The sequence below is a fragment of the Cadophora gregata genome (genome assembly GCF_030347475.1).
Source record: "Cadophora gregata isolate MNR1 chromosome Unknown scaffold_13, whole genome shotgun sequence".
Taxonomy (NCBI): domain Eukaryota; kingdom Fungi; phylum Ascomycota; class Leotiomycetes; order Helotiales; family Ploettnerulaceae; genus Cadophora; species Cadophora gregata.
In genome coordinates, this window is record NW_026695936.1 from 579,823 (window position 1) to 592,498 (window position 12,676).

A 12,676-nucleotide genomic window follows, 5' to 3' on the forward strand; every position below is an offset into this window, starting at 1 on the left:
TCTCGAACCAATGCACTGAAGCCCAGCAAAACGAATGATGATGGAGGCTCACATCACCTTGCAAAACCTGTGTCATGCACAGCTCGTTTCCAGAGTCGAGAGAGCCAGATCACGGAAGCATCAAGAGACATCCACTCTTTTCCAGGAACATCGAGCCTATCGCAAAGTCAAGATCTTAAGACAAAACTATACGATCGAGGCGAGGCGAGACGAGCGGGAGGAATCTGGAAATCTGTCTCGGAGTTCTTGAAGTTCGCATATCGGAATTCAGTCACCATATGATCTTCTATGGAGCATACTCCTCTTTACCTCGGAATACCTCCGACTCTCTTTGACAGGCACTGGATCCTCTCCACTTCATGGTTTCTCACGAACCAGCAAGTCATCTGTAGTGGATAGCCCCAGTGTGAGTCCACTGACCAAAGAGAGAGCTGTTGGGCAAGTTCCGGTGCTAACTCCACAACAAGTATTAGTGGTTCAAGCACATACCATGTGCTTGGTGGGTGAGAGTTTCTGAAGTTTGACATCGGCCGGGTAAAGGAGATCGACCCCGCACCAACAGCAGTTATCTCAATAACCGAACCTCCGTTGCTCGTGGTACGGTATGTCTTGCATGGTTTATTTTGAAGTAATGTACACCTCCTCAGGTTGCGTACTGGCCAATGCGTGGACAATGCGTGGTGAGAGATGGTGTGGTAGGACTTGGGATGGCGTTTGGCCAGGGAGGTATGTATTCAGCCTCAATAGAATCAGGTCCCACAGGAGCACTCTATATCCGTATCCCGCTTTTGACAGGGTTGGGAATTGACAGCCTCACACTGTACCGAGATAGCCTCAGATAGGAAATTGTTCGACTCTGGCCCTCTGGGTACCTCGGTACGTTGTTTGTAAGTATGTAGTAAGGACTTCAGTTAGGTAACTTTCAAGTTCTTACAGGCTGCAGTCAGCAAAATGTGGTCTTTGATCCGCAGTCGAGCGGGCCCCGGTTTGAAGTACATGCATACGCGCTGTACGAGCCTGTCATGCATATGCAACGTTGTTAAAGTAGCAGCAACAGTTTGTAATGCTTCGTTGAGAGTTGGTAGCTATGAGCAAGCAATAGTGGCGTCAAGAAATGAGGTACTCATGCCGGCAGTGAGGTAGCAGTAGTAGCACTTGGTAGTTTTGTTGGACTGGGTAGGAGGAACTCCAGGCTAATCCTAGCCACCTAAGATAGTTAGTACCGGTGGTCTCGAGTCGAGGGTTTTGAGTCCTCACCCGAACCTAAATTTCCTTTACCCTCTGTCTGTATCTCAGCATCCTCCCTCCCCATTATTCCTAATAATCGAATCTCGATACTCGGTTCCTCGAGCCTGATCTCCGGGCCCAGTTCCTTATAGTTTGCTCTTCCTTGCGGAGGCATATCCCATATCCCATCCCATTATTCACGCCCCAGCATCACTTTGGACAGGCCAGGCCAGAGGCTCCCGTCTCCAGCCACAGAGAGCGATCCCACCCACTTCATATCCATCTTGCCCCCACCACCTTTCAGACTCCGCCAACAACTGCCCTGAGCCGGTCTCCTGCTGCAGCACCCCTCCCGTGCATGCAGGCCGAGGAGCAAGAAGAAGATTCTTTGATGATTTTTCTGGCTGGTCACGACAGCGTACCCATTATTTGTCCGACGTACCTGTGCCTAAGCCGAATCTCGAGGGTTTAATGCTCGGCCATCCCCCCCTCTGGTTCTCTTCAATTGATTCAGCCACTTACTTCATCGGCATTCGCGCTTCATCCCATCCGTCATCCGATTTTGTTCGCCAGTTGAGTTTTGGTTTGAGACGGCATCATCCAAGGAAGACAAGGCAAGGTTGGAAGAATTGGAGGAAACAAGGTCTCAAGCGAAGCAGAACCTTGCCGAGCGCAGCGAATGACATCGCTGCCAGTTGGACTTTTGAAACCCTATCGTCCACTCGTCCTGGATCTTTAAACTTTTGACTTTGGATTTTAGACTTTACGCCTCCGCAAAACACCACTCAATTGCACGCAGGCGTCCCCTGTCGCCTCCACTTGCCAGCGTCCGTCTCTGCTCAAACGTTCTGGCCGCAGTGAGTGATTGCGTCTTACGCAGTGTGCGCAGCCAGATCAAGTTGCTGCATCCCGCCGCTCTTCTGTACAAAGACATCCGGAACCCGGAAGTCGAAGGTTACAGCGAAAGCACAAAAGATCTAGCTGCGACGACTTCAACGAGACTTTGCAGGACTTCCTGCAAGTTTGCTGCGAAGGGATGAAGTACGGCCAGACTTTCTTCGCGCAATCTGTGCCACAATGGGCGGCATGTGAGTCTCCCAATGTCGAACTTGTCACCGACTTTCCAGCCATAGCACGCCATCGCAGATCGCTAATTGTGACTTTGACAGATAATGTCGATTATGATGAACTGAAGAACCTGATTAAAATCAATACGATCAAGGACCAAGGCCAGGCAATCGCAATCCCAGGACAAGAAGACCCGAGGTTGGAGAAATTCGAGACCGCCTTCTTCAACGAATTGTCCAACCAACATGATCGCGTGGATCTTTTCGTAAAGAGCAAGGCAGATGAGATCAGTCGCCGCCTTCGTATGATATCCCCACTGGAGACTTCATGGTTATCGCTAACTTGCAGCCAGAGCATCTCCAGAAGGTCGTATTACGCTTACTTGCCCGGACTGCCCAGTCCAGCAATAGCGACCCGATAACCCAAAAACACCGAGACAAGTTCGCGAAATATAATGTGCAAATCGAAAGGTAGGATTGGGTTTTACATACTGTGGGGATTCGAAGTTAACATGTCTAGGTGCGGCGACGACATCCGGTCCCTCCAACGATTCGTATCAGCTCAACGGGTGGCATTTCATAAGATCTTGAAGAAGTATAAGGTATGATGCGCTGCAAAATACTGATGGAGCGGATGCTGATGAGAGGAACAGAAATGGACAGGGTCAAGGGCACTCGGAGAACGTTTTAATGACGAGGTTTTGAGCAACCCGAAGAGTTTGGTACGACGTGACTTCGGCCCTCTTCTGTCACAGTACCAGGATCTTTCTATCAATCTCCAGTCCTCGACTCCAGCTGGCAGCGAGCCTCCAAGTCTGACCTCGTCGAGACGACCCTCCCGCCGATCAAGCACCCAGATTGTAGTCCAACAGGTGCCACAACATAATTGGAATGAGTACGATGACGGAAGTGAAGGAGGAGAGGATGAACCATACACGATCTATGTCAACCCCGATGGAGGTTCGTTCCCAGGTGCAAAGACCATGGAGTACGTTTTTGCCAAAGTGAAGAAACCTATGGAGAGCGTCAAAGCATGGTTTAGCCCCGGCTCGTCGCCCAGCGAGCGACACGGCCTCCTGGTGGAACGAAACGATGGATACTTCGCCGAACAGCAAAGTCCAGTAGATACGGATCTCGAAGACGAAGCTTACGCATCTTCCAACAACGAATTCCCAGCTGGTTACATGGCACACTACGCCACATTTCCAAGCATCAACGACCAGAAATTCTCCAGGCATCGGGAGATGCTATTGTTCCGAGGGATGGTTGGAGCATATGCTGGGTCATTAATGCTCATTTCTATTACCAGCATCCTCATTTCTACAGGCAGACATAAACTCCGTGCAGAGGTAGATGCCGGAGCGATTGCTGGATGCATTGCAAGTCTCTGCTTCGCTCTGGCTGGTGTTACAGCAGCTTTGTGCAGAAAGCAGACAACGAACTGGCTGCACAGAGCTTGTATCAGTGTTACGTTTGTTGGGCTATTGTCCTTGAATTTGATGCTTCTTTTCTTGGTGTTGGACAATATTCGGGGATGAACAGTAGCAATGGACCTCTGAGTCTAGTATGAAATCAGCCGTTGAGGATGGCTCGGAGTCTGAGAGACGAATATGGCGGGGTTGAGCGGGGAAACTATGATATCCAGGGTAAATTGACGGGATGGAGTTTATTCAAACTTGCTTTACACATAGATTGCTATCACTTGCTAGGGCAGGGGAAATTTGTTTGCTGGGTCGGTTGATCGAACCTTGTACAAAACAGGAGTTCGGGAGTTTAGAAGGATCGGCAGCGGTGTTTTTCCATTTCCAGTGTTACTGGGATAATGATGGGATGGACAATCAGAGAGTTTACAGGGGAAGGGGCAGGCGAGTGGCAAGCAGACAAAGCAAGCCGAGTTGGATCATGAGAATGAAGTAATGCCGATAGATCAAATAGAGCCCGATCTGTACATACTTAACCAATGAATGACAATTCAACACGAGGAATAGATCAACCCGTTCGTGAATACACTTCGACATTGCGTTACAGGTAGAGCACACAGCGTTTGTCTTTTGTTGTTTACTCGCTTAACCCCTCAGACGCTTTGTCTTCCACTTCACATCCCCATCACGGCCTTTAGCTACCCACAACCAAACCTCTATCAGGATTCAAGCTCTGCCCACTCATAAAACCTACTATCCGCACTCGCCAGAAACACAAAACACTTCGCCACCTCGCTAGGCTGTCCAGGTCTCCCCACTGGACTAGTAAACTCCTTCTGTGCTTTCTCGTTCATGGTTGCCGGGATCAAGGGCGTGTCCAGATCGGGCCGGGACATACACTGTTGACGCGGATGCCGTTGGAGAGCTGCTGGTTGGAGAGAGCGTGGGTGAAGGCTACGATGGCGTCTTTGAGTAGAGGTGTCGTCGAGGAGGTCGGGGCGGCCGATGTAGGGGTTGACGGAGGCGCAGGTGATGATTGTGGAGCCCGGGGACACTGGTTAAGGGTCAGAGTTGCTGAGTGAAAAGTTTGGATGAGAGCAGTGGGATCAAGATGGGGGATACGTACTATGTGAAAGGGCGTATTTGGAGAGGTAGAAGAAGGGGTGGATGTTGGTGTCGAAGGTTTTGACCCATTGCTCCCTGGATCTGGAGTCAGTTGTGAACTTCTCTCGCGCCTCCTCAACCCGAAAGGCAAAGTTTTCAATATGAAAAGTAAGAAGGAAATACATACTCGCTAAGCTCCCCAATCGTCTCCTTCATCATCTGATACCCATCATTCAGAACCAAAATATCCACACCTCCCATCCCCTTCGCAGCCTCCTCCACCACACTCTTACACCTCTCAGCACTTCTTAAATCCGCCCAAATCAGTCCCAATTTACCCCCCTTCTCCTCAACAAGTCTCTTCGTCTCCTGCACATCTTTGTCTTCTTCCTCCATGTACACGATTGTTGATCCTGCACCTTCCATTGCATACGAGATGGCGACGGCACGACCAATTCCGCTGTCGCCGCCGGGTGATTATAGTTTTCTTGTTCTCGAGCTTGCCGGCTGCGAGGCAAATCTGGTAGCCGCCAGTAGAGGTTGGTAATTGATCGTTGACGGGTGCTTGGCCAGCCATTTTGTGCTTTTTGCCGAGAGCTTGCTGGTGAGAGACGAAGACTGCGTGGCCTGTGGCTTGTAAGTGTCGTTTCATCAAAATGAAATTTAGGGTAGAGATTTGATGCTCTGAAATCAGTTACTTGGCTAGAAAACTTACCCTTCGCGAACGGAGATTCTGTTCCTGCCATTCTGAAGAGATTTATATGGTATCTTCTTGCTTGGACGAAATGCAATTGAGTTTTCGATTATTCCACCCAGGTAGTCTTAATCAATTGAAGGTTTTATGTTGAGAGGAAACAAAATCCTCAGCCAATTTACACACCACTTCATACTTGAATTTATGCCGGATCTCAATACGTTGGATAATAATTCTGCCGGACGGTATGTCCGGTAAGCAATCCGATTTTAAGGGGACTGGGTGACATATAAATAAGTACTTTTAATGGAGAAGCATAGTAGAGCTCCAATTCTATGATAGGATAGGATGTTTCAATCGTACAGTAGTTTGAAGTACTCGGTAGCTATGATGTATTGCGGGTTGTTTTCTTTGACGTCAGCAAGGTTTGCTTAGCGAGGTACTAGTTGCTGTAGTGTCTGAGCGAGGCTCATCCACATGCATGTGAAGCAAAGCATCCCTTTGAAGCAACGAGATCAAAATACTTCGTATTCCTCTCACCATCGTCGAATGCTTGATTCATAATTCCGGGTAAAAGATCAAAATATTGGTTCTGAACAGCTCGGACTAAATCCTGTCATTCCTACTCAGCTCCAGAGATCCCAAGACACAGGTATGCATGGCAGCCTTTGCTACCCCACTCTGTAATCTCATAAGATACTGAAAGGAAGGCTGAAACTTAGATACCAACGCTCATCCTGATGTATAACGTTCATGTTTGCTTGAGTCTTTTCATTTCCTTTCTTGGCTTCTTTGACTCCAAAGCTATCTCTTCAAATCAGTACCGTTTGGGAAAACTTCTGTGCAACTAGCATTTGTCCCGGGCAGTGATTCATTGACTATTGTCTGTCTTTAGTATCCCTAAGCGAGTCGTTCTTGCGTGTATGTTATATTGCCAGTTCCCTGTTCATATCGGATTGATTAATTAAGAGTTTGTCTGGTGGTGCTTGAGACGTCCTGTACTCCTTGCTCGATACTTTTCGTCGAGAAGTCCGACCTATCTAGCATACATAAAATTCTTCTCTAACATGGCTTGGATAGCACTGCTAATCTCGACTTGGGTGGTGGTTATTCTTGCTTGGGTGGCTCCTGAGAAGAGGAAGAGTACCTCTGTCCTATTCGCGAAGCGATCTAGCTATTTCATTCATAACCACACCAGAATACTTGCAGCGGCAGTTTACGGCAGTTTAGAGCAGTCGAAGAAGACTTCGACGGACTGCAAAGACAAGCCAAAAAGCAGGCCTGACAGATGAGTGTCGGATACAAGTCACCTGATTTTACATCACGTGATATAAACCACTCACCTGTAGTCTTGGAAGGTTTCTTCAGCAATATGGCTGTCGGTTTCTCTTTCAAGATATGGCAGCTTCTAATAATCAGAGTTCTATTTCTGTCACTCACTATCCTTCTGCTATCTGTCATCTTCCTGTATCACCACTCAATATCCTGAAATCAAGCCACACATCAATATCCACGAACTCTGCCAAGATGACGTAGCCACGCAGACGTCATAAGCGACCACCTATCAACAAAACATCCAGCCGCAACACCAAACAAAGATCAAGCACATCCAAGCGCTCTTCTCTTTCATCCCAGTAATTCTTTACATTTCTTCCAGCCACACACGTCCTGTCACTCTTATGCCCATGTCACAGATGCAAGCTGCATGCTGTGGCTCAACGGCAGCCTTTCCCGACCGCTCCTCCTAAAAGAAAGTTGAAACAAATCCAATACGAACCTTGATCACCAGAGCCCTCAACCAGGTTTTAGTCGTCAGCCAAGACATCTCTAATCTATCCTCATCTTTCCATTCGCTGTCTCAGCTTCCTTGTTGTCCTTTGACGAGGGTATTTACCTACCCCATACACACCTCCCGTCAACCTGTTTTTGCTCACCAGCCACCTCCCCGTGACTTTTTTCAAGCTCTAGAACAACTGTCTGTTGTGAGACGTCTCGCTGTCACGCATCCATAGCCAAAATCCATTGGCTGTGAAGCTTCGAAATGACGTCTCATCCCGAATGCACGCAGGGTACGCATCCCTCAGCCACTCCACCGCACCCCACGAAAAGTAAGGGTCCAACCCGTTCTCGTTTCCACAACAAGGAACGATAGACCGTTACATCGTCATATCTTCCTCATCTCACGCGCAAAACCCAGTTTCTGCCACGATAAGCCCATGCCAACCTGATGCATCTGCAAATCTTAATATCACGTACCTCCTTTGCTCTGAGGGTTGGAATTCTATAACTACTGCGATGAGCACCACCTCTCAACTCTTCTTTCCTCATCATACAGATACTCAGATACAACTTCCTCCAAGAACACTATCTTCATTCATCCGCATAACAAACACATCATCAAACACATCCTCAACAACAACACTCTACATACCACCATCTCAACAACCAATACCAATATCAACACCAAAACAAACCTCATCACCACCACTACCACCACCACTACAAACAGCAACCATGCATTCCCGCCGCAACAACGCAACCGTCACCCGCACCACCAAGCCAACCCTCATGACCCGTCTCCGAGGCCGTAATGCCCGCACGAAGACCACCAAGACAACAACCACAGTTCAACCCGGCGCCGCACGACCAGTCCGCGCTTCAAGATGGGGAGGCAACCGCCGCACTGCTGCGCACCACACTACCACCCCAGTGGTGAGACAGAGACGCCATGCTACGATCGGTGATAAGATCTCGGGAGCTATGATGAAGCTCAAGGGAAGCTTGACGAGACGTCCAGGTGTCAAGGTATGTTTTTACTTCTCCCATTCGTTTCTTCATTTTTGAATATGTACTAATCGTTTATAGGCTGCTGGAACTCGCAGAATGCACGGCACTGATGGAAAGGGTTCCCACCGTGTCTATTAAGTCTTTCTCACATCGTAAGACTTGGGTTGGATGCGTGGTTGATAACAACAACAGCCACACACTTGTATGATTATTTGACGAGATACCCGATTTAATGACTTTCAAGCGAGCGAGCGAATGACCAAATGTTTGGCGGATTAGTACTGTATTTTTACCACATAGCTAGAGGTCTTTACGACGCTAATTCTACGCTATGATCATTCAACTTATTTTCCTCGAATCTTGATATGACATGATACGCTGTGTTTTTTTTGAATCATGCGCTGCATAAAAAGAGTTTCAAACCAAAGGAAAAATAAGTACCTGACTCTGTCCCTTTCATGCAGTCAAACTTCCAGTAATGACTCCGAATGCGGTATTGATGGAGGACCAATAAATACCAGATTTAACTGTAGAAGCGAACATGTGAGGATAAGCAAAGAAAAAACATTCGATCAAAGAAACCCTAGCCCGTAACATTCGTTTCGCAAGATATAATGTCAACCGACTCTGGCGAACAATCAGACCCTCTTCATGCCTATATTGTATGCGGTATCATCCCATTGCAACTCATCCAAATCCATCCTGTCCGCAAGGTTGTTGTGGCTCATGTATTGATTACCGCCGTCAGCAGGGACAATATTTGTGCGTGGGGATCCTGGTTGGAATATCTTTGGACGGCTCAGTAAGAGGATTGGCATCGACTCAGTGGTTTTGAGAGATCCGAGCTTCATGCCACGACGCTTGGTGTCTTGGAGCTTGCTGTTCGGGTCTTTGGGGGCGAGTGCAGCAGCTGGTGCTAACGATTCCCCGACCGGGTAAACATCATCAACAGGAGGAAACCCCTCAGAGGGGTTGAGTGGCAAGAAATTCTGTAGTGCTCTCTCCAATCCTTCCAGTTCAGCTTTGCTTGGAGAAGGATGCTTCTTTACCTTCTTTGAGGAATGGTATCTGACTCCCGAGTCCTTGGCAAGAGAGTTCTTCCGCTTCGCCGGCTCTTGTGGTGATAAGGCTTTGCCCATGGTGTCACTGTCGATATCCATCTGGTCGCTGTCAAAAAGGGAACGCGTATCCGCTGGAACGTGCATGAGCATCTTCTTTCCATCTTCTTTAAACGTCGGCTCAAGACGGATTCGCGGAGTTGACTGGGCGAATGGACTTGAAGACAGCATAGCATCGAAGTCTCCGTCGTATATAGAAGTTCTGGCTTTTTTCTCTCTGGTAAACTTGGGCGTGTGGCATCGACTTGGCAGATCTGGGATGAACTCGCTGCCTTGGTCAAAGGACATATCGTCTCTAAGTCTGTTTTCAAAACTGGTAGGTGTGCGAGTGATACTACCTATAGACATGGATTAACATCAGCGACTCTTCAGAAACATTGATAGTATGGAAGGTGCTCTTGGCGAAAGTCTCCTTCTTAATGTAGCAACGTAGGATTACTACATACTAGAGTGTGGACGTTCTGAGAATGGATCGTCAGGATGATCGGTCGATTTGCGGCTTCTCAGAGACTTCCCGTCGTCGGCTAATGGCTTGCGACGAACGTTGCCATGGCCAGTGAGAGTATAGATCTTGGGATTCTTGAAGTTGTCACCTAATGCACATTTTAGCATATGAACTTACACGAAAGAGTGTGAAATGGCCACCTTCATTCATTCGAAGTTCCATGGTTGTCAACGCGATGGCTGAAATAGACAGCTCCTCCTCGAAATCTTGCACCTCGTTGAGGGACGCATCAAGCAGCTTATCATTGAGCATAGAATCACGCTTCTTGGTATTCCGCCTGCTGAGGCGATCATTAAGAGCAGTCTTCATCTTCAACAACATTTTATTGTCCGCCAAACGTCGCTGTTTGGTAGGAACCAACGGTCCCAGCAGTATCGCTCCTTCGCTACCAGGTTTTAAGGCCTTTGTGGCTGCAATCATGGATTCGATTTTGTCATTAATATCTGCTGCTACGAAGCCGGATTGCTTTGGCTGGGAAGAGTCGCTTGGCCGGGGTGGAGATGTGCTGCTCTTAAGAGTCTGTCGGGAAGCATGCGCAATTCTTCGACGGTCACCTGCTTCAGCTCGAGGTGGGCCAACATTGCTCTTTGGACGTCCAGATCTCCTCTTTGATGATCTACGTGGAATCTCTGGGATCGAGGACTTTCTAGCATGAGCGGAAAGTCGATTCAACAAGGTTGAAGGTGGAGATTTATCCTCGTTGAAATCGATCTGATTTGAGCTTCCCGCAGCTGTGACAACGGGAGCTGTTCTCATCGCCCAGGCATCATCTCCATTGAAGACCAGCTTGGGCAGTTGTGGCAGATTCTTACCATCTTGTGATTCTGTTCGCAAGCCTGGGAGTGCCTTTGAAGCTGCACTTTGTGACATGCGTTTGCCGCCCTCGGGCCTGAGTTGATCCATGGTAGTGTCATCTAGCAGAATGCTGGCCATCTCCTCGATGCTATCATCATGATTGGTTGATGGGGACTCCTTCTTGTAGTTGCTATCATGGAACGTGGGCATGGAGAATGCCATCGAGCCTGTCGTTGTTTGCTGTTAGCCCCCGCAGGACTAACCATAGTCTACTAATCATGAAATGCGTAGTGAAGCAACGGGCGAACATCATCTGACCAGCCTCGAGAGCTCGTTGGCTCCTCAAGGTACCAGTGTTGGCAGAATGAACTCACCTCGTTTCTTAGACTTGTCTTTCTTTGGCTTGGATTCGTTGTCCGAGTCTCTAAGAACAGAGAACGAGGGTAGAATAGATCGCTTCTTCTTTCCGTATGTGGCCATGTTGGATAGAGAGCCTTACGGGACAGTGATGGTTGGCATGCGAAGCAGACCGAAAGGTCTTCATGAGAGAAGGGAAGGCAAGAAGTGTGAGACGCGACTCAAATGGTAATGGTCAGCGTTGAAGGAGTGTTGGTGTTGATGTGGAAGCTGAGATTGACGGAAGGAGAGCGGTATGGAACGGAAGAATGGACGATACCAAAAAGGCAGCGACGCGAGGTTGAGTTTCTCATGGTCAAATAGCGTGAAGTGAAGGCAAGTGAATGAGGCAGGAATGAGAGGTGGACGCGAGCTTAAGCTTCCGGTTTAGGAAGCAACGGCTGCCAAGACTTTCCTCTGTTCAGACAATCTGCCATTACCAGTAAGCTGGTTTCAACTCACGGGTCTCTTGAGGAGAGACAGATGAGTTATGCTGACCAGTTCAACGAACTTGGCTCTCTGTCTGTTTGCCGCAGGAGTGAGATCATCTCGTTGTCACTGCTTTCAATGAAAGCGGTCGACCTCCTCGAAACTCCATTCTAGGTGAAAGCATGCAGAGTAGGAGTAGGACAAGCGAGATATCTAGGGAGCAGTTAGGTATAGCAGACAGACGTAGGAAATAACAATGATATGGCAAGTCTTGACAGAAGTAATTGGAGTGTACACAGTGCCAGGCGAGTGTCAAAAGAGTGAGGCAATTGATGTCTTCTCGTTACAGCTGGTGATTGGTAACTCTGCCGTTGCGATGCTGCTTGCAAAGTGGCAGAGCTTAGTCAAATTACTTTCCTCATCTTAGCTGAGAGGTTCATGCATGACATGAAACTGAGCTTGGGTATCAGAGCATTGACCATCAACTTAGCCTAGAGATCCAAAGCTTTTCCCCTTCCCATCGTAATCCAGATGCCATGCTAAAATTGTAAAGCTTCAAAGGAATTGTCATGGAGAGGACAAGCACGAGAAGATTCTAATGCAAGTCAAGGGCTCGGATCCGGATCAAGTCTGATATCAAGAAGGCTTTCGGGGTTCGGAAACGGAGTAGAAAGGACGGCTTTGGGACTCAAATTCCACTATCAAAAGGTGGTTGATGTGGATATGAAATTGCTGATGAGATGCCGAGCCCTCCGATTTTCTTCAAGGCCTGAAAATAAGAATTTTCTGGATGTCCATGAGGATGTCTTCGTCTTGTTTGGTATAACCAAACAAAAAAACTTGGACAAGACGAATCAGCCGTGTGGATAAATGAAAATGAAATCCTAATACACTCATCAGATGAAGTTGCTATGGAAGAAGGGACGATTGGAACTCTTTGCTGGTTCAGCCTTAGCCTAGAAAGCTGGATCCTGGCCATTTCCAGCCAATGGACGTGTCCTGGTTTCAAAAAGAACGATCGACGGTGCGTAAGCGAAGTCGACATCGGAACCAGACCCTCGGTCAGAAAAAGCATCCGCCACTTCTGCTCGAGTACAAGATAAACTCTCTAGCCATCCCGACTTTAGAGTTAC

The 12,676-nt window shown here is 48.1% G+C and overlaps 4 protein-coding genes across 4 annotated transcripts; 2 read left to right on the top strand and 2 right to left on the bottom strand.

Annotated features, from left to right (window-relative positions):
• Positions 1-2,263: 2,263 nt before the first annotated feature.
• ONS95_003675 (uncharacterized protein) lies at positions 2,264-3,832 on the top strand (the record flags this gene model as incomplete). The annotated part of the gene is made up of 5 exons (XM_058496996.1): positions 2,264-2,315; positions 2,397-2,597; positions 2,648-2,765; positions 2,815-2,896; positions 2,948-3,832. The coding sequence occupies 5 exons, from the start codon at positions 2,264-2,266 to the stop codon at positions 3,830-3,832; spliced, it is 1,338 nt and encodes a 445-aa protein (XP_058352939.1).
• A 471-nt stretch (positions 3,833-4,303) lies between these two features.
• On the bottom strand, positions 4,304-5,914 carry ONS95_003676 (uncharacterized protein). The gene is made up of 4 exons (XM_058496997.1): positions 5,535-5,914; positions 5,007-5,446; positions 4,842-4,915; positions 4,304-4,769 (listed from the first exon to the last, which is right to left on the bottom strand). Exons 2-4 carry the CDS (start codon positions 5,243-5,245, stop codon positions 4,435-4,437), a joined length of 648 nt encoding a protein of 215 aa, XP_058352940.1. The 5' UTR covers positions 5,246-5,446; positions 5,535-5,914; the 3' UTR covers positions 4,304-4,434.
• Positions 5,915-6,002: 88 nt separating this feature from the next.
• ONS95_003677 (uncharacterized protein) lies at positions 6,003-8,578 on the top strand. Its single transcript, XM_058496998.1, has 3 exons — positions 6,003-6,165; positions 7,857-8,318; positions 8,379-8,578. Exons 2-3 carry the CDS (start codon positions 8,028-8,030, stop codon positions 8,436-8,438), a joined length of 351 nt encoding a protein of 116 aa, XP_058352941.1. The 5' UTR covers positions 6,003-6,165; positions 7,857-8,027; the 3' UTR covers positions 8,439-8,578.
• Positions 8,579-8,842: 264 nt separating this feature from the next.
• ONS95_003678 (uncharacterized protein) lies at positions 8,843-12,461 on the bottom strand. Its single transcript, XM_058496999.1, has 5 exons — positions 11,613-12,461; positions 11,093-11,544; positions 10,064-10,945; positions 9,865-10,011; positions 8,843-9,756 (listed from the first exon to the last, which is right to left on the bottom strand). Exons 2-5 carry the CDS (start codon positions 11,196-11,198, stop codon positions 8,939-8,941), a joined length of 1,953 nt encoding a protein of 650 aa, XP_058352942.1. The 5' UTR covers positions 11,199-11,544; positions 11,613-12,461; the 3' UTR covers positions 8,843-8,938.
• Between the last annotated feature and the right edge of the window lie 215 nt (positions 12,462-12,676).

Excerpts from the sequence above, each read along its gene's own strand:
- ONS95_003676 (XM_058496997.1), bottom strand. The coding sequence starts at position 5,245 with ATGGAAGGTGCAGGATCAACAATCGTGTACATGGAGGAAGAAGACAAA. Across the intron at positions 4,916-5,006 it reads ACGATTGGGGAGCTTAGCGA|GGAGCAATGGGTCAAAACCT; the intron begins GTATGTATTTCC and ends CTCCAGATCCAG. Across the intron at positions 4,770-4,841 it reads CAAATACGCCCTTTCACATA|TGTCCCCGGGCTCCACAATC; the intron begins GTACGTATCCCC and ends ACCCTTAACCAG.
- ONS95_003677 (XM_058496998.1), top strand. The coding sequence starts at position 8,028 with ATGCATTCCCGCCGCAACAACGCAACCGTCACCCGCACCACCAAGCCA. Across the intron at positions 8,319-8,378 it reads CGAGACGTCCAGGTGTCAAG|GCTGCTGGAACTCGCAGAAT; the intron begins GTATGTTTTTAC and ends AATCGTTTATAG.
- ONS95_003678 (XM_058496999.1), bottom strand. The coding sequence starts at position 11,198 with ATGGCCACATACGGAAAGAAGAAGCGATCTATTCTACCCTCGTTCTCT. Across the intron at positions 10,946-11,092 it reads AGACAAGTCTAAGAAACGAG|GCTCGATGGCATTCTCCATG; the intron begins GTGAGTTCATTC and ends AAACAACGACAG. Across the intron at positions 9,757-9,864 it reads CTCAGAACGTCCACACTCTA|GTAGTATCACTCGCACACCT; the intron begins GTATGTAGTAAT and ends CCATGTCTATAG.